The sequence below is a fragment of the Diabrotica virgifera genome, chromosome 7 (genome assembly GCF_917563875.1).
Source record: "Diabrotica virgifera virgifera chromosome 7, PGI_DIABVI_V3a".
Classification (NCBI taxonomy): domain Eukaryota; kingdom Metazoa; phylum Arthropoda; class Insecta; order Coleoptera; family Chrysomelidae; genus Diabrotica; species Diabrotica virgifera.
The window spans coordinates 73,735,371-73,755,000 of NC_065449.1; the positions used below are offsets into that span (position 1 = coordinate 73,735,371).

The following is a 19,630-nucleotide window of genomic DNA, read 5'->3' on the forward strand; positions in this document are numbered from 1 at the left end:
ACTTTTTTCGCACCACCTAGGGATCATTAATGATATTATGATTCAAATGATTCAAAATGATATTATGATTTTCCTGCATAATCAGTTGGAACAAGTTGTATCTCTCTTCATGGGTAATCTGTCCGATATATTTTAATTTTCTTGTTTTGATGATATTTAAGATTTCCATTTCTTTTTTCATCTTGCTCAGAACCTCTTTGTTTGTGACGTGTTCTGTTCACGATATTTTCAGAATTCTTCTGTAGACCCAGAGCTCGAATGATTCTAATTTTTTCATTGATGCCGCATTTAAGGTCCAAGCTGCCATTCCATAAAACAAAGTCGAGATAACGTAGCACCTAACCTACTACCTAGCCAACTTTCAATAGAACCACTATAAGGTTCTCCGCCAACAAGGCATATACAGTCTTTTTCGTCCGATTAAATGTCTTCTGTTTTTTGGCCTTTGATGTTTATTTTGGGTAGAAGATACATTCGTTTTAACGCTTTTCTTTTTTTCTGTATATTTTTTTGTCCTAAACTTTTTCCTATGGGCAAATTCATCAGTGACTCTATTACCTATCTGTTAGTATTGCTGATTTACGTTTTTTACATTGAATGCGGTTGGTCCTGTTTGTAGCCTTTGAACAATCAATTGATTCTGTAAGGTATTTAATCAATATTTCACAAATACGTTTACCTTTGACAAATTCATAAACATAATTTACCCTGTATTGTGTAGCAATCTAATTTGATTTTAATACGGTCTAAAATCATTTCAACAGATCTAAGGCCGGTTGTTCGAACGCTAATCAAGAAGTTGATTATAACCAAGTCCCCTTAACAACCATTAAATAACAAAATCCGTTGTCCGGATGCCAATTAGTTGATTGTAATCAATTATTAATTATTTATTAACATAACAATTATTAACATAACTCATCAATTAATCTCATAATTGTAATCAATTATGTTTTCAGCAACCCAATCAAAGTTGACATTGACAGTTGGTGACAGTAATTAAATATTTGATAATGATCAGTTGATTCCATTTTTGATTAGCATTCGAACAACCGGCCCTGAAATGCTGCGGGGCAAGTTGTCACAGTGACATCTTACCCCATATAATTTGTGACAACTAGCCCCACATTACTTTCCGTAACTAAATGTCAATTCAAAAATATTCAAATAAATCTTATATCAAAATATGCCTACATGTGTTGTCTATAAGATTGACAGTACTCTTTAAAATATATTTTTCTTACCTTGGCTTCACAAATTCACTCACAGCACGAGATGATTGAAGAATAAAAATTTTACATGAGAAGCCTCAAAATACATTTACACAAATTAGAAAAAAATGGCTGGCCGATCTCTGCAATATTTTGGAATTGGTGATGAGTAAAACCTTTCGTATGTAGAAGACGCAGCGTGTTAACTTCACAAATAAGGTAAAAATCGGCATTGTGACCACTTATCCCTGTGACAACTAACCCCGGTCTCCCCTACTTGAACGACTTAATTTAGTTTTAAGCAGTGAATGAAATAAACATGAGTGAATATTTTCGAAAATTGTTGGTAGACAATACAGATGTTGCTAGTAGGTAAAAGCAAAAGATTGGCAGAATAAATAGTATATACCTATCCATTTTCCCTTAAGGATTCTGAGTTAAACTACAGTGGAGACATTTTTCAAAGGATAAATAACATGGATATAGTTACTTATTTAGCATTTTTATAGGTGGTTTTATAGCATTTAATCATTGTTTTTGTCTCTCAGATGATAACGTACCTATTTAGTTCAGCTGTATGCTTAAAATGTAGCACTGATAGTAACCGATATAACTGAACTTTATCGATTACTTTGCATTCCACATTTCAAAACAAAACAAAAATAATTTATATTGTGTTTTGAGATTAAATTATTCCAGTGAAAAAGTTAAATTAATCCTTTTCCAAAACAAAATTACAAAGAAACGCAACTAAAATGAAATAAAACATATAGACCAGGGTAACAAGCTAGAAATAGACCATGTTAGGGCCACTCAAAGATCCAGGTAGCTGACTACTTTTTAGATATTGTATACCTATAGGATGAAAACCTACCTGTTTACTGCCTAAGGTTCGCGTTTGTTTTTTAATTATTAACAATTTAGTGCAAAAATCGCGATTTTTTCGATTTTTTGCACCCCATTCAAAAGCTAAATAGTTGACATAAATCTACAAAAATTCTACAAAATACTTAAAAAGTTAATTTGTTGCTACGCAAACTGCAAAATAAGTGAAAATCGTTATTTGCTAATAACTTTTAAAAAAACTACCTTAGAACTTTAGTGTTTCAACTAAAGTTGGGTATTGGGGTACTTAACAAACCCTCAAAATTTGAGACCGATCCATTTATTAGTTTAAGAGTTTTTCTAATTGATTATCCCAGAGACCTTTATTTTGCAATAACATAAAACAGAAAATAATGAAGATAGGGCACTCCTGAGTATGTCAAATGAAAGTAGAAAACTTATATTATCAAAATATACTAAAATACGATAAAAAGATTATCTAATATAGTCAAAAATCCTAATGCCAAATTTGTGAATTTTTGTAGTTTAAAAATATTTAGAATAACTTTAAAAATATTGTCTGTATAAAAAGTTATTTTACACATTAAAAAAGCTGGTATTTTACACGAATTTTTAAAAATGTAGTTTAATTGGTGACTAGTCGTGGTAAGTGAAGGGGGAACTGGGAGCCGTCAAATGCACGAGTTCAAAAATTATAAAAAGCAACTTAAAACTAATATCATTTTCTATATCTCGGGATCTACTGAATATATTTTGATCGTTCTTTTTTTAATTTGTATGTAATTTTTCTGTACATTACAAATACGCAATTTGTCTAGACATTTATTAATTAATAAACAGTCTAATCTGTTTAAACCATTTTTGAAAAAATAATTGTTTCCCAAAACCCCAAATTTTAATCATACTATCCCTATTAATCATAGAACAAGTTAAGGTATACTTTAATAAATAAATTATCTTCAATAAATAATTATCTAATAAAAATCATTTATTTATTAAAGTGTACTTTAACTTGTTCTGTGATCATTAGGGTGGTGCGAAAAAAGTCAAGTTGATAATTCCGTATCGTTATTAGTGCGGAAAAGTTGCGATTGGTAATTACAAGAAAAACAAAAAAAGAATTTTTCAAATCGGACTTTATCTTCCGATCCTGCAACGGACCTAAAGATTATGAAAACAATGAAATTTTACCTTTTTTTCAAAAAATTTTATTTATCCTTCGAGTACGTTTTATTTATTGCTATAGTAAAACTTATTGATACTTTGCATGATTGAGTACTAAAACAATTGTTTTACGCTTTTAACGGATATTTTCCGATCCCGCAAGGACAATCAAAATCTATAAATATTTGAAATGTTTGATGATTTTGAAAAATTAAAAAACATTTAGTTTTCTGATTTTTTGTTACATTGTGAAGCTCTTCGCTTGTTTAAATATTGTATAACAATATTTAAACAACCCAGATCTCAAAACGAGGGGGTGGTTGCACATCTAGCTCCACACGCACCCTTCTCTCCAACCAACCAATGAGTGTGTGTTTTTTACATTATTTACATTATGTGCATTTATTTTTCATCTGTTTGTGTCCAGCTCTCAAACACCAACTTTGCATTGTGATTTCTTGGTAAAATCTGGCAGCATGGACCTTGATTTAAGTGTTGTCCTGATGCATCCATCTCTTGATTGAGTCCCACATATATTAGCATTAGACGATGCGTCCGTGGCAAACTTTAGACACCGCTCATCAGCTGGCTTGTTGCAGGGATATTTTTGTACATTCCAGTCTGACATGTCGCCCGATGTAGTACAAGGAGTTATATCTTCATTTAAAACTCTTCGAGGAAGTGGTGGAGAAGATAGTTTTGCAACATTCCAGTCTATTATTTTAGTTTAGTCCTGTGCTTCAAAATTTCAAGTAGTAGGGAGAAGAGAAACACATTAGAGAGCTAAGGCCAAGGAGAGTGTTAAAAGCCGGTCAGACTAAAGCCAAGGGCAAAAGTATTAGAAATTTCATCCCCCCTACGTTAAATTTTCAAGCACAGAACTACACTGAAATAATAGACTGGAATGTTACAAAACTATCTTCTCCACCAGTTCTTCGAAGAATTTCAAATGAAGATATAACTAATTGATGGATTCGACCGTTACTTGATGGAAGTTCATTTTATTTCACAATAAAACACTGAAAAACGTTTGTTTTTCTATACTTCCACAAAATTTATTACAACTATGTTATTACTACAGCTGTTTCGGCAAAGTGCCTTTCTCAAGTGATATATTTTACAATGTGTTTGCCTTTTTAAGTCTTTAACTGAAGAGGTTGAGGAGTGGGGAGCTGTTTGTCTCGAGTTGGTCATTCAGAATTATATCTGTATTTTTCAATTTATTAATTTCCATATATTCTAAAAAAGATAGCTTAAGGCCTTTATTTGAATATGCAGAATTTGAAAGAATGATTACGATCTAGAATTCTAGAAGGTGAAGTGCGTATGTAGAAGTGTCTGTTTTTCTATTGTTGAAAGCCCTTTTGTGTTCTGCTATCCGTTTGTCAAAAGTTCTGCCAGTTTGACCGATGTAAGTTTTCGGACAGTCACCACAAGTTAGTTTGTACACACCACTCTGTAGTTGCTTTCTCTTTCGGCTTTTATTGTTTTAATATATTTGCTTAAGTTGTTGTTAGTTCTGAAAGCTGGTGTTATTCCTTTCTTTTTTATGTATCTGGCTATTTTTGTTGTTATTTTGCCAGTATATGTGAGAGAGCAGAACGTACTGGGTTCTTTCTGTGGTGGTGGATACACTAATTTCAACGCTTTCTTATGGAGTTTTTGGTTTAAAATGTTGTTAACTGTTTGTTCGTTATAGCCATTGTTTACTGCTATTTGTCTAATGATATTTAGTTCTGTCTCGAAGTTATTTTTTGATAAAAAAGAAAGGAATAACACCAGCTTTCAGAACTAACAACAACTTAAGCAAATATATTAAAAACAATAAAAGCCGAAAGAGAAAGCAACTACAGAGTGGTGTGTACAAACTAAGTTGTGGTGACTGTCCGAAAACTTACATCGGTCAAACTGGCAGAACTTTTGACAAACGGATAGCAGAACACAAAAGGGCTTTCAACAATAGAAAAACAGACATTTCTACATACGCACTTCACCTTCTAGATCATAATCATTCTTTCAATGAAGAGTTTCAAATTTTACAAATTCAAAATAAAGGCCTTAAGCTATCACTTTTAGAATCAATGGAAATTAATAAATTGAAAAATACACATATAATTCTGAATGACCAACTCGAGACAAACAGCTCCCCACTCCTCAACCTCTTCAGTTAAAGACTTAAAAAGGCAAACACATTGTAAAATATATCACTTGAGAAAGGCACTTTGCCGAAACAGCTGTAGTAATAACATAGTTGTAATAAATTTTGTGGAAGTATAGAAAAACAAACGTTTTTCAGTGTTTTATTGTGAGAAGATATAACTTCTTGCATTACATCGGGAGACATGCCAGACTGGAATGTACAAAACTATCCCTGCCACATGCAAGTTGACGAGCGGTGTCTAAAGTTACTCAAAGAAGCATCGTCTAATGCTAATGTATGTGGGCCCCAATCAACAGATGGATTCATCAGGAAAAAATTAAAATCAAGGTCCATGCTGCCAGATTTTACCAAGAAATCACAATACAAAGTTAATGTTTAAGAGCTGGACACAAACAGATGAAAAAGAAATAAAAATATGTACATAATGTAAAAAACACACACTCATTGGTTGGTTGGAGAGAGGGGTGCGTGTGGAGCTAGAACTGCAACCACCACCTCGTTTTGAGTTATCGGTTGTTAGTCCAGGGCGCATCTGTTTTGAGATGGACGTTGAGAGGTGACTCAAACTTTTTTGCAGAGATTGCTTGAAAATAAATCAAATAATAATATTTGAGTTATCCTCCCTCTCAAAAAGGTACGGAATATTGTTTAAATAATCAAAATGTCAAAAAATGAAGGAAAAATTCGATTTTTTTCTTCGTTTTTTGATTATAACTTTAAAAGTATTTATTTCCGAGAAAAGTTTTACTAACATCAAAGTTGTGTAATTCAATTTCGTACACTATAGAATTGGTAAAAAATTTAAAAAAATAGTCACCCTTGTTGCAAAATAGCGATAATTGCGAAAAAACGATACAAAAACAAGTATTCGCATTTTACGTTTTTCAACCATTTATGCTATACTTAGAACCTTTATATTTCACTCAAAAAAACTTTATGATATAGTAAAATAATATTGTAAATTTCATTAAGATCGGTTTAACAGATTTTGCAAAATAAATTTTGCAATCCAGCTTTCGCAAAAAAAATTAATTTTTTCAAAATGTTACAGGACTGAAAATAAAGCAGACAGCAAGTTGAAATTTTTTTTTGCTGATAGAAGTGTACTGTGCCTTTTATTTGCAATTTGCAAAATTTAAATCGATTAATTACCACGCCGTCAGGAAATTTTTTAAATAAACATTAATTTTTGGTGCTACGCGCAGGACAGCGGTGTTCGATTCACACAAGTTTATTTCCACCAAAATTTCTTCCAATCTTTATCTAATATATTATTTTCTTACTCTAAATTTTGTTGTATTTTAATATTTTAATTCCACAAAAATCAAACTAATTTTATTATTGTTTGTGAAATATTGTTTAAACAATTGCATATGTTTAAAAATAATAAACTTTTATTCTCTAAGTTAAAATATATGAACAATAAAGTTTTTGCTAATAAAAGTGTTATTTCCAAGGATAGAGTATGTGTTTTTATTTTGCAATAAACAAATTTATTTATTTATATCGAAATGTAATAATAATTAAAATGTATCAATCATTATCAAAGATCATTGGAATGCCCAATAAGAGCAAACTATCCGCTGTCCTGCGCGTAGCACCAATAATTAATGCGCGTAGTTAATTGATTTTAATTTTGCAAAATTGCAAATGAAAGGTACAGTAAACTTCTATAAGCAAAAAAAAAATTCAACGTGCTATCTGCTCTATTTTCAGTCCTGTAACATTTTGAAAAAATGAATTTTTTTTTTGCAAAAGCTGGATTTCAAAATTTATTTTGCAAAATCTATTGAACTGATCTTAATGAAATTTACAGTATTCTTTTACTGTATCATAAAGTTTTTCTGAGTGAAATATGAAGGCCCTAAGTGTAGCATAAATGGTTGAAAAACGTAAAATGCGAATACTTGTTTTTATATGTTTTTTAGAAATTATTGCTATTTTGCAATCAGGGTGACTATTTTTTAAATTCTTAATCCATTCTATGTTATAGGAAATTTAATTACGCAACTTTTTTGTCAATACAACTTTTCTAGGAAATGAATACTTTTAAAGTTATAATCAAAAAACCAAGAAAAAAATCGAATTTTTCCTTAATTTTTTGACATTTTGATTATTTAAACAATGTTCCGGATCTTTTTGAGAGGGAGGATAACTCAAATATTATTATTTGATTTATTTTCAAGCAATTTCTGCAAAAAAATTTGAGTCACCTCTCAACGTCCAAATGTACTAATATTTTTACATATGCGCCCTGGTCTATGTTTAAATATTGTCATACAATATCTAAACAAGTGAAGACCTTCACAATGTAACAGAAAAATGAGCTAACTAAATATTTTTTAATTTATCAAAATCATCAAAAATTTCAAATTTTTATAGATTTTGATTGACCTTGCGGGATCGGAAGATATTCGTTAAATGCGTAAATATATTTTTTTTATTACTCTACCATGCAAACTGTAAATAATTTTTTCTATAGCGATAAATAAAACGTACACGAAGGACAAATAAAAATTTTTGGAAAAAAGGTAAAATTTCATTTTTTTCATAATCTTTAGGCCTGTTGCGGGATCGGAAGATAAAGTCCGATTTGAATAATTATTTTTTTTTGTTTTTCTTGTAATTATCAATCGCAACTTTTCCGCACTATAGCGATAAGGAATTATCAACTTGACTTTTTTCGCACCACCTAGGGATCATTAATGATATTATGATTCAAAAAATAGAATTTTGTAAAAAAAATATTTTTTCAAGAATTGTTTAAACAAATTACACTGTCTGTTAATTAATAAATTTATAAAAAAATTTCATATTTGTAATGTACGTAAAAATTACATGTATGTATACACCGGTACTTTAGGCGTTAACGCCCTTCCAGTAGGGATCTATGGGGGAGTATCACCGAGCAGCAAGCCCTTATCCCTTGCCGTACTGCTCCCTCAAAGGCCGATCAGACGCCCGCATATTCCAGTCTAAGCGCCAGATTCATATTTATAATTTTAAACTGACGCGTTAGCTTTTTTGTTTTCCGATGACCTGGCTGGGCTCGAACTCACATACCTCACGTCCAAGTGAAGTGGCGGTCCGCCGCTAGTACCAATTAAAAATTACATACCAATTATAAAAAAAGAAAGATCAAAATCCATTGAGTTGATCCTCAGATACAGCAAATTATATTCGTTTGAAATTGCCTTTTCGGTATTTTAACTCGCTGGATTTTTAGATTCCCCCTACTAATCGTGTGGACTACATTTTTGAAAAATCGTAGACGGTGCTGTTAAGGTATATTGTTTGTGCAAATTTTTTAAGAAAAAATAAAAATTCCATTCTTTAAAATGGCAATAATGAGATTCCTTAATTATTATAAACAAATTAGCTGTGAATTAAAAAAAACATATGGCTAACTTTGTCTCAAATGAGCCCAGGCTAAATTTTTTTATTTGAAAATTAGTGTTAAAATACTATCTTTTCGAATATATAAAAAGATTGTTTCTACGGACAAAATTTTTAAAGTTATTCTAAATGTTTTTAAACTACAAAATTTTAAAAATTTGGCATTAGGATTTTTGACTGTTAATTATTTGTTTATCTTTTTTAATACATTTTGATACTATCATCATTCTACTTTCATTTGGCATACTCAGAATTGCAATGTCTTCATTATTTTCTGTCTTATCTTATTGCAAAATAAAGGTCTCTGGGATAAACAAATAGAATAACTCTTAAACTAATTAATAGATCGGTCTCAAATTTTGAGGGTTTGTTAATTACCCCAATACCCAACTTATGGTGAAACACTAAAGTTCTAAGGTAGTTTTTGTAAAAGTTATTAACAAATAACAATTTTTACTTATTTTGCAGTTTAGGTAGCAACAAATTAACTTTTTAACTTTCAAAAATCGGCATTTTGAAGATTTTTTAAATTTTCTATAAAACTGAATTTTGTAATTTTATGTCAACTATTTAGTTCTTGAATAGAGTGCAAAAATCTAAAAAATCTCGATTTTTGCACTAAATTGTTAATAATTAAAAAACGGACGCGAACTCTAGGCAGGAAACAGGTAGATTTTCTTCCTATAGGTTTACAAGGACACGCGCCAACTCGTAACTTTTAATGACAAAAATTTTCATATCAAAATGTACACCGGCCAATTCGTAACTTTTCTATTACCTGACCTACCAACTCGAAACTTTCTTCAGGTGAATTCGAAACAATTGATTAAATCTAATACCTTAAGGGCCGGTTGTTCGAACGCTAATCAACATTGATCACTATCAAATATTTAATTACTGTCACAACTGTCAATGTCAACTTTGGTTGGGTTGCTGAAAGCATAGTTAATTATAATTATGAGATTAGTTAGTCAATTAACATAACAATTATTAACATAATTGATTAACTAATTTCATAATTGTCATCAATAATTATGTTTTCGTCGACCCAACCAAAGTTGACATTGACAGTTGTGACAGTAATTAAGTATTTGATAGTGATCAATGTTGATTAGCGTTCGAACAACCGGCCCTAAATCTAAAGCGAATGTTTCTTGTTTTGCATAAAAACTTAATATTTGTATTATATTATGTACCTATAAAAAATAGCATAAATTTATATATCTCAATAAAATAATTTAAACAATATTATAGTGTTTCATTGACACGTGTTATAGATATTATTTCCATCAAATATAGCTTACACGAGCTTGGTTTTTATCAAGTAATTGTAAATTTAATATTTAGATGTTTAGCAATGCTAAATTATTTAAATCCATCTGATAATTTAAGAGCAAAGAGATTTTCCATATGTTTATTTCATGTCTACAAGATTATACCTTAATTTAGTTACGAATTCACCGGTAGTTGATTGGTTACCGAAAAATTACCTGAGGGCCAGAGTTACCAATTGGCCTGTAATTAGGATGGGGGATTAAAATAGTTACGAATTCACCGGGACCCGTCTACAACAACTAAAAAAGTAATCAGCAATCTGGATCTTTGAGTGTCCCGATAAAATCCTTATTTCTCTGAACTAATATTAATAACTCACATAATTACATTTATGTGATTCCCAGCCGCCATATTGATATAATTTTGACAGCATGTTGGAATGCCCTATAGTGAAATTTGGAGGGACGAAACATACAAACGTAGGCTTTGCCACTATAGGGCTTTTCATTCACAGTCATTTGTTTCGAGCTTCTGTCATATGTCGTATAATCCGTGTATAGTAATATTACACACAGATTATACAACATCTGACAGAAGCTGGAAACAAATGACAATCGATGAAAAGCCCTATTAATAACATGCGACGTGATAGTGATAGGTAACGTTACAGAGCCACTGTGACCGATAATTTTAAGTGGGACCATATTATGTCATATAGTCTAGGAGCCAGTTAGATCACCATGGCATTTTTAATTGTGATGGGCCAACCCAAATATTTTGTATGTATTTTTGGCTGCTGACTACGAATTTCGGGGTTGGATTCGATCAAAGTGGTCAAAAAATTGTTACAAACAATAGTGCAGTCACTGAAGGTGGATATGAGCTATTCCGATGGGTGAGTTGCGGAATTTAATTAAAAATGGATATAATAAAACAAACGGTAATTTTATTTTTGCAACGAAAATGTGTTCGTTTAGGTCTCTCGGAGAGGGTCGCGTCGGTATGTGTGAATGGTTCGCATGCTGCGTAGTGACTAAAGAAAGCAACCACAAACGAAGATAATGTTTGTATTCCTTTTCCCCTGACCAGATGATCACATAAATCACTATCAAGTCTGGCGTCTACTTTTACGGTTTTAAGAAAAATAATTTCGAATGCATAGCTAGCTGTTGACACATTAACTGTCTGATAAAATACTTAATTAATGAGGGTGCAGTTTGTTGCCGCATAGACGAACAACAGATGTCACAGGGTAAGGCCATAACCTTCGTATTTGAATATGCAGTTTGAATGACTAACGTTGTTTTGTTTTTGAGAAAAAATATTAAAATTACAATTAGCAAAAATAGTGATTAAAGCGTATCGCTATACACCCCCTTCTGAGAGACTAAAACGATAGATAATATATATAATATATACAAATTACATATAATGAAAATTGAAAAATAGGAAAAAATAATGCAAAGTTTATACAAGGAGAAAGAAAAAAAAATCACTTGATTCACTTTGAACTAACATTTTCTTGGTAAGTTCCAGTAAATCTTGCTTTCCTCTTCGGTCTGTTGTTGTTTGTTTTGCTGGTCATTTCTTTTCTATTTACCCGGACGACAAAAGTAAATGAATGTGAGCATTGTCGTCGGTGTTTGGTGCGTGGTGCGTGGTGCATGGTGCATGGTGCATGGTGCATGGTGCGTGTTGCTTAGTGCGTGATGCTTGGTGCGTGGTGCTTGTTGCGTGGTGCTTGACGCTTGTTGCGTGGTGCTTGGTGCTTGACGCTTGTTGCGTGGTGCTTGGTGCGTGATGCTTGGTGCGTGGTGCTTGTCGCTTGTTGCGTGGTGCTTGGTGCTTGACGCTTGTTGCGTGGTGCTTGGTGCGTGATGCTTGGTGCGTGGTGCTTGGCGCTTGCTACATAGCTAATTCCGCTGTCAATTTCCCGATGGCCACTGCAATCCGATCTGAGACACTATTGTTGGCACTGGTCGTCATTGTTGCTGTTCACTGTATTTATTAACCGGCAAAAGTATATTAAAAAAAAAACTAACTTTTTTTTTAAATTTTCGCGGCGGTTTAAAATACTCGCGAGGGTCACCAATATTCCGATGGGTGAGTTGCGGAATTTAATTAAAAATGGATATAATAAAACAAACGGTAATTTTATTTTTGCAACGAAAATGTGTTCGTTTAGGTCTCTCGGAGAGGGTCGCGTCGGTATGTGTGAATGGTTCGCATGCTGCGTAGTGACTAAAGAAAGCAACCACAAACGAAGATAATGTTTGTATTCCTTTTCCCCTGACCAGATGATCACATAAATCACTATCAAGTCTGGCGTCTACTTTTACGGTTTTAAGAAAAATAATTTCGAATGCATAGCTAGCTGTTGACACATTAACTGTCTGATAAAATACTTAATTAATGAGGGTGCAGTTTGTTGCCGCATAGACGAACAACAGATGTCACAGGGTAAGGCCATAACCTTCGTATTTGAATATGCAGTTTGAATGACTAACGTTGTTTTGTTTTTGAGAAAAAATATTAAAATTACAATTAGCAAAAATAGTGATTAAAGCGTATCGCTATACACCCCCTTCTGAGAGACTAAAACGATAGATAATATATATAATATATACAAATTACATATAATGAAAATTGAAAAATAGGAAAAAATAATGCAAAGTTTATACAAGGAGAAAGAAAAAAAAATCACTTGATTCACTTTGAACTAACATTTTCTTGGTAAGTTCCAGTAAATCTTGCTTTCCTCTTCGGTCTGTTGTTGTTTGTTTTGCTGGTCATTTCTTTTCTATTTACCCGGACGACAAAAGTAAATGAATGTGAGCATTGTCGTCGGTGTTTGGTGCGTGGTGCGTGGTGCATGGTGCATGGTGCATGGTGCATGGTGCGTGTTGCTTAGTGCGTGATGCTTGGTGCGTGGTGCTTGTTGCGTGGTGCTTGACGCTTGTTGCGTGGTGCTTGGTGCTTGACGCTTGTTGCGTGGTGCTTGGTGCGTGATGCTTGGTGCGTGGTGCTTGTCGCTTGTTGCGTGGTGCTTGGTGCTTGACGCTTGTTGCGTGGTGCTTGGTGCGTGATGCTTGGTGCGTGGTGCTTGGCGCTTGCTACATAGCTAATTCCGCTGTCAATTTCCCGATGGCCACTGCAATCCGATCTGAGACACTATTGTTGGCACTGGTCGTCATTGTTGCTGTTCACTGTATTTATTAACCGGCAAAAGTATATTAAAAAAAAAACTAACTTTTTTTTTAAATTTTCGCGGCGGTTTAAAATACTCGCGAGGGTCACCAATATTCCGATGGGTGAGTTGCGGAATTTAATTAAAAATGGATATAATAAAACAAACGGTAATTTTATTTTTGCAACGAAAATGTGTTCGTTTAGGTCTCTCGGAGAGGGTCGCGTCGGTATGTGTGAATGGTTCGCATGCTGCGTAGTGACTAAAGAAAGCAACCACAAACGAAGATAATGTTTGTATTCCTTTTCCCCTGACCAGATGATCACATAAATCACTATCAAGTCTGGCGTCTACTTTTACGGTTTTAAGAAAAATAATTTCGAATGCATAGCTAGCTGTTGACACATTAACTGTCTGATAAAATACTTAATTAATGAGGGTGCAGTTTGTTGCCGCATAGACGAACAACAGATGTCACAGGGTAAGGCCATAACCTTCGTATTTGAATATGCAGTTTGAATGACTAACGTTGTTTTGTTTTTGAGAAAAAATATTAAAATTACAATTAGCAAAAATAGTGATTAAAGCGTATCGCTATAGAGCTATTACCTCCGATTTCGTTGAACCTCCATCGATTTCCATGAAAATTGGTGAGTGGTTAGAGGATATCTCAAGAAACAAAGGTGACATGGTGCCAACTTGCGCTTTTACCCTTGGGCTGGATGCCACCCCTCCTCGTTGGTGAAAATTATTTTATTAAAAATAACCCCACAATTCGATAGAGGGACAAATTATAAGCAAAATTTGTTATATAAAGTTATTAAGATAAATCAAAACTTTTTGAGTTATTAAAGATCAAGGATTTTAATTTTTCGTGAGAAAAATGCATGTTTTTAACCGATTTTTCATAAATAACTCAAAAACTATAAGTTTTTGCAAAAAATCTATTATTATCAAAATTGAGGCTAATAAAAAACCAAATAAACTCCTTATTAAAAAAACCTTTCAATGTTTACTAAAAGTGAGTTATAGGTAATTGAATGTAAATTTCTTTCGTCGAGTACCTAAATCTAAGTATTCAAGCTTAAATACCGGGAAAATGATGTATTTTATAACATAAACTTATCAAACATTTGTCAAATTTCATAGAAATATCTATCAAATAAGCCCTTGAACAAGTTAATAGCATCAAAATTTATGCACCAAAAATGTTTCAAAATGTATCTTTTAAAAATGTTTCCAAAAAATGTTATTGCTTTTTGTAGATAACTCCGTTAATTTTTGTGATATCAGGTTCACCTAAAATATAATTAAAATTGGATTCCAGGAGTTAATGAAAAATGTCGGAATTAGTCTTTCTTACTTCTTAGTTTTTTTAAAATAAAAGGTTAAATGGCCCCGGTTACATGGTCCTCGCAGCAAAATTTAAATTTTAAACGTTTCTAACTCGGTTATTTTTTATTCTACGGAAATAGTAAAATGGGTAAAGTCGGTCGAATTGAAAAAATAAAATTTAGTTAAATATCATTTTTTACGTATATTGAGTATTTTTGGAGTTATTAGCAAAAGAAATGAAAAGTACGATAATTTTAAAAATTCTGATTTTTTAAATTATATCTTTTTTTTCAAAAATATGCATTGTAAACCGGTCAAAATTGTTGAAATCATTAACTATGTTAACCTTAAGAAGTTCTTGTGAGGATTACTACAAATTTTAAGTTTTGTGGAAATGGCGTATGTTTTATTTTTTACTTTTTCCTAAAAAAATCGAAAGGGTTCTATTATTTTCATCATAACTTTCTTAATTTGGACGCTATTAACTCTTACTGGAGTTCATTTGATAGGTATTCCGAAGTAATTTGACAAGTACTTAACAAGTATATTATATAAAATGCATCGTTTTCCCGTTAGGTAAGCTTGAAGACTTAGATTTGAGTACTCGTCGAAAAAAAATATACATTCAATTACCCATAACTCACTTTGAAATAACATTACTTAGTTCTTTAAGTGGGGAGTGTATTAAATTTTTTATTATCTTTAATTTTAGTAACCATAGATTTTATACAAAAGCTTATAGTTTTTTATTAATACGTGAAAAACACTTTAAAACATGTATTTTTTTAAGAAAAATACAATCTTTGATATTTACTAACTCAAAAAGTATTGATTTATGTTAATAACTTTATATAACAAATTTTGCTTAGAAGTTGCCCCTCGATTTCTGGTATTATTTTTAATAAAAAATTTCACCTCCGAGAAGGGGTGGCATCCACCCCCAGGGTAAAAGCGCAAGTTGGCATCATGTCACCTTTGTTCCTTGAAGTATCTTCTAACTACTCACCAATTTTCATGAAAATCGATGGAGGTTCAACGAGATCGGAGGTGAAAACCTTCAGTGACTCCACTAGAATTGTTTATAAGGCTCTAGCTCGTAAACTAAAATAGATAAAATAAGTTTTTAATTAATTTCCTCGTTAATAAAGAACAAAGAAAATAGCGTTTACTAAACTTAAATTTATGAAAAAATCATAATTTTTATTTAAAAACGCTTTAGCTGAAACATTCGCTACTTCTGTTATTTTTTTTTCTTTTGTTTGTGAATATGTATGTTGTAATTGAATTTCTAAAAATATATAATATAATAATTACTTACGCTGTTTTATATGCTATATCCACGTCTGAGGTACAAGGATTTATATTCTTATACAAATCAGGTACAAGATTAGGCACTGTATAATACATATCCAGGGTTTGCTTTGTTTTCTCGATACTAAATTTGCAGTTTACGAGAAAAAATTCAATCATGTTGTCCGCTAAAATCATTCATATTAGGTTAACTTTATATAACTACCTCAGGACATCTTGGATATTAGTGCACCCTAATATGTCTGTGTAGATTTTGGCGTTGGATCCGACCATCACTTGTAACACCGTTGCCGTATCCTCTATTTTTTTCATACTATTACGTTACAATTTTTTGTGATATTATACACGAGTGGGACACCCTCAAAAAAGCGCTTAGTTTTCGAGATACTGACCACGGAGGGGCGAATGGCTAATTTTATTCATACATTATATTTTCGAGGGTGCTGAAAACGAAAATGAGGTTTATTTTGAATTTTATGTGGGGGAACATTGTCAAAATCGCAATTTTAACCTAAAAATAAAAAAAATGAAATCACGTTTTTTGCGTTTACCTCGCTACAACTCTGTTCCATTTTAATATTTTTTTTCTGAAATTGTTACAGTATATAGCTCTAACATTTCTGAAGACAAGGGTACCTTCTTCAAGTTTTTACTCTTATAATGATAAAGGTTATGAATTTAAAAAAAAAGGTGCGGATTTGTGCATTGCAAAGTTTAATCGCAAAAGTTGTGTGACGAAGTTTAAAATTTAGATAAAAGGCATTATATTTAATTTCGATTCAGAGATCATTACCATCTTTCTATGGACCATTTCGAACTCTTTTGTTCTCGTCAGGAAAGCATATGCAATGATGCTGTGAATCGAAAAATAAATATCTTTGCCATTCATGTCAATTACAAAATATAATTAACATTTAGACGCCATAGTGACCTCTTTAAACAAACTGTCGAAACCCAAAAGACTTTATCTTTAAACAAATAAATGTTTAAAAACAATAAAATCTTTGGATTTCTTGGTTCGGAAGCAGATTCTCTCTTATACCTATTCCCCATCCTTCTAAAAATTGAAAGGAAGAGGGTGATGAATGTAGAGACATGGGGAGTCTACATAATTGCACTCGACAACATATCAATTCACCGAGGTAAAGATCAACAAATCTGCTTCCTAGTACTCGATACGTGAGTAAAAACGTGCGTAGATAAAAGGCATTATATTTAATTTCGATTCCATAGAAAGATGGTAATGATCTCTGAATCGAAATTAAATATAATGCCTTTTATCTACCCACGTTGTTACTCACGTATCGAGTACTAGGAAGCAGATTTGTTGATCTTTACCTCGGTGAATTGATATGTTGTGGAGTGCAATTATGTAGACTCCCCATGTCTCTACATTCATCACCCTCTTCCTTTCAATTTTTAGAAGGATGGGGAATAGGTATAAGAGAGAATCTGCTCCCGAACCAAGAAATCCAAAGATTTTATTGTTTTTAAACATTTATTTGTTTAAAGATGGAGTCTTTTGGGTTTCGACAGTTTTTTAAAATTTAGCTTCTAAATCACGTTTATTTGAAAGTAGAGAGTACAAAGAAATATTCTGGTACGTTTTAGATCAAAATGTTTTATAGAAAAAAAAATAGTGCAACTTTTAATATCGACATTAGAAATCCCCAATATTTAGTACTATTTTTGGATTATAAGCTTTCATTTGACACCTCATTTGTCTTTCTACCTAGTACAATGACGGAGAAGTAAACTTTCTTATTCTATTATTCTTGTAGGTACATTTAACATTGATTGAAGTTATGAAAGGAATGGCATGCCAACAGTGTGACGCACAAACATAAGATTCAGCTGTGCGTTACATAGGGTGTACTAATATCAAAGATGTCCACTATCTTTCACACAGTGTGTTCCAACGAAAATTTGACCACAAACTCAGAAACTCAGAAACCAAGAGTTTCTTCAAAATAAAAAAACACGTCAATTTGTACTGGACGGGGGAAGAATTTTCATGCAAATTTCATGCCCTCAAGTGAAACCCCCCATCAAACCCCCATTATTTTTTAAAGCAAGTGTCGTCGAGTGGCACATCATTTGAAATGTATATTTTTTCTTTATACGGCCCTCTATTTTTTTTTTAATTTGCGGAATAACTATAATAATCCATTGAAATGTTACATTTAGTGTGCATGAGGAGTCAATTTTATTTTTTTAATGTATAGGGGGGTTCAGTAGAAGCTTAAGTTCAAGTTTTTGGGGTTGAGGCCCTTGTCCCCCGGCCGCCATCTTGGAAAAAGATGTGCAAAGGGATTTCGCGCTGTATCTCGTAAACTAGCTACCCTACAGAAAATATAATTTTACATAAAATGAAGACAATTACATTTTCTACAATTTTATGTCTATTACTTTTTATCGTAAAGTGACCAACAAAAAAGTTATAAACAAAAATAAGAGAAAATTTTGTAAGAAATTTCTTTTTGGAGGTTATAACTTTTTTAACGTTCATTTCACAATAAAATAACATCGTAGCGATTCTGTAGAGGATTTCAATTTTCACTATAATAAAGTTGTTTAATTTTATTTATTATCTAGGTTTTACAGCGCTCCAAACTTGACCAGATTCTCGAATTCTCGTAGAAAAATAATGCTTTTCTATCTATATATTAGACGAGCGGCATTAACCGTTATGCCAACCACGAAAATCAAATTTAAGGTGAATGATCAATTTTGGTCTATTTTTATGTTTTCGAGGTCGCTTAATCCGAATATGAAGTTTATTTTTATCTAGAGTTGATGGAACATGTTAAAAAAATAAATTTTATACAAAAATGCCAAAAATGAATTTTGATGATTTTTCAAATTTACCTCGCTGTATCTTTGGTCGCTGTAAATATTTCCTTTTAAAAATTTTACTGTGTCATCTCTGAAGTATGTAGATAACAATGAAATTTGTCCAAAATATTTAAACACATTAAAAAGGAGTTGTTAATTTATTAACATTTTGTCATCATATTTCGTTAGTTTCATGTTTACTTAAAAAAGTTGAGTGACAAACTTTTTAGTTTATAATTTTAACCAACAAAACAATAAAATATAGTTCATCAAGAAGTTTTTTGGAAAATTTTAAGTCAAAATATATAATAGGAAAAAAGTTATGTTACTTCATATACAAGCGGCACACCCCAAAAAACGCTTATATCTCGAGATCCTGACCACGGTGTGGTGAATGGCTAATTTTTATCATACTTTATGATTTTGATATCAAAAATCGTTTTTTGCTCTGCTTAAGAATTTTGCATTTTGCGGTTGCGTCATTCTTCTGAAGCGGCGAATTTGTCCTCAAACAAATTCTTGGGCCTTTTCTATAATATATGCTTAGAGTTATAAGCTTTATAGTGGGAAGAAAGGTCAGAAACAGATTAATAATAGCATAGGAATGTTAAAATCATAATAAATTGTATGAATAAAAAATATATATAGATAGAAAAGTAAGCCTAACTTTTGTTTTTATTGTATCCCTATGAGCATTCGAGAATCTGGTCAAGATTGGAGCGCTGTAAAACATATATAAATAAATATAATTAAACAACTTTATAGTGTAAATTGTTCGCTGAAAAACCCTCTACAAAATTGCTATAATGTTATTTTATTTTAAAACGAACCGAAAAAAAGTTATAATCTCCAAAAGGAAACTTGTTAAAAAAAATTTACATATTTTTGGTTATATCTTTTTTGTTGGTC

At 32.0% G+C, this 19,630-nt stretch overlaps 1 protein-coding gene across 2 annotated transcripts in view; it reads right to left on the reverse strand.

The window, feature by feature from the left end:
* The window catches only part of LOC114335002 (alpha-tocopherol transfer protein-like), an 80,947-nt gene that overhangs the window by 53,342 nt on the left and 7,975 nt on the right, over positions 1-19,630 (reverse strand). The window contains exon 2 of one of the 2 annotated variants that reach the window (XM_028285152.2): positions 15,894-16,053. The exons of the other annotated variant lie outside the window; for it this stretch is intronic. Within the exon in view, the coding sequence (XP_028140953.2) occupies positions 15,894-16,053 (160 nt within the window). The remainder of the gene's footprint in view (positions 1-15,893; positions 16,054-19,630) is intronic. 2 annotated transcript variants of the gene reach the window in all.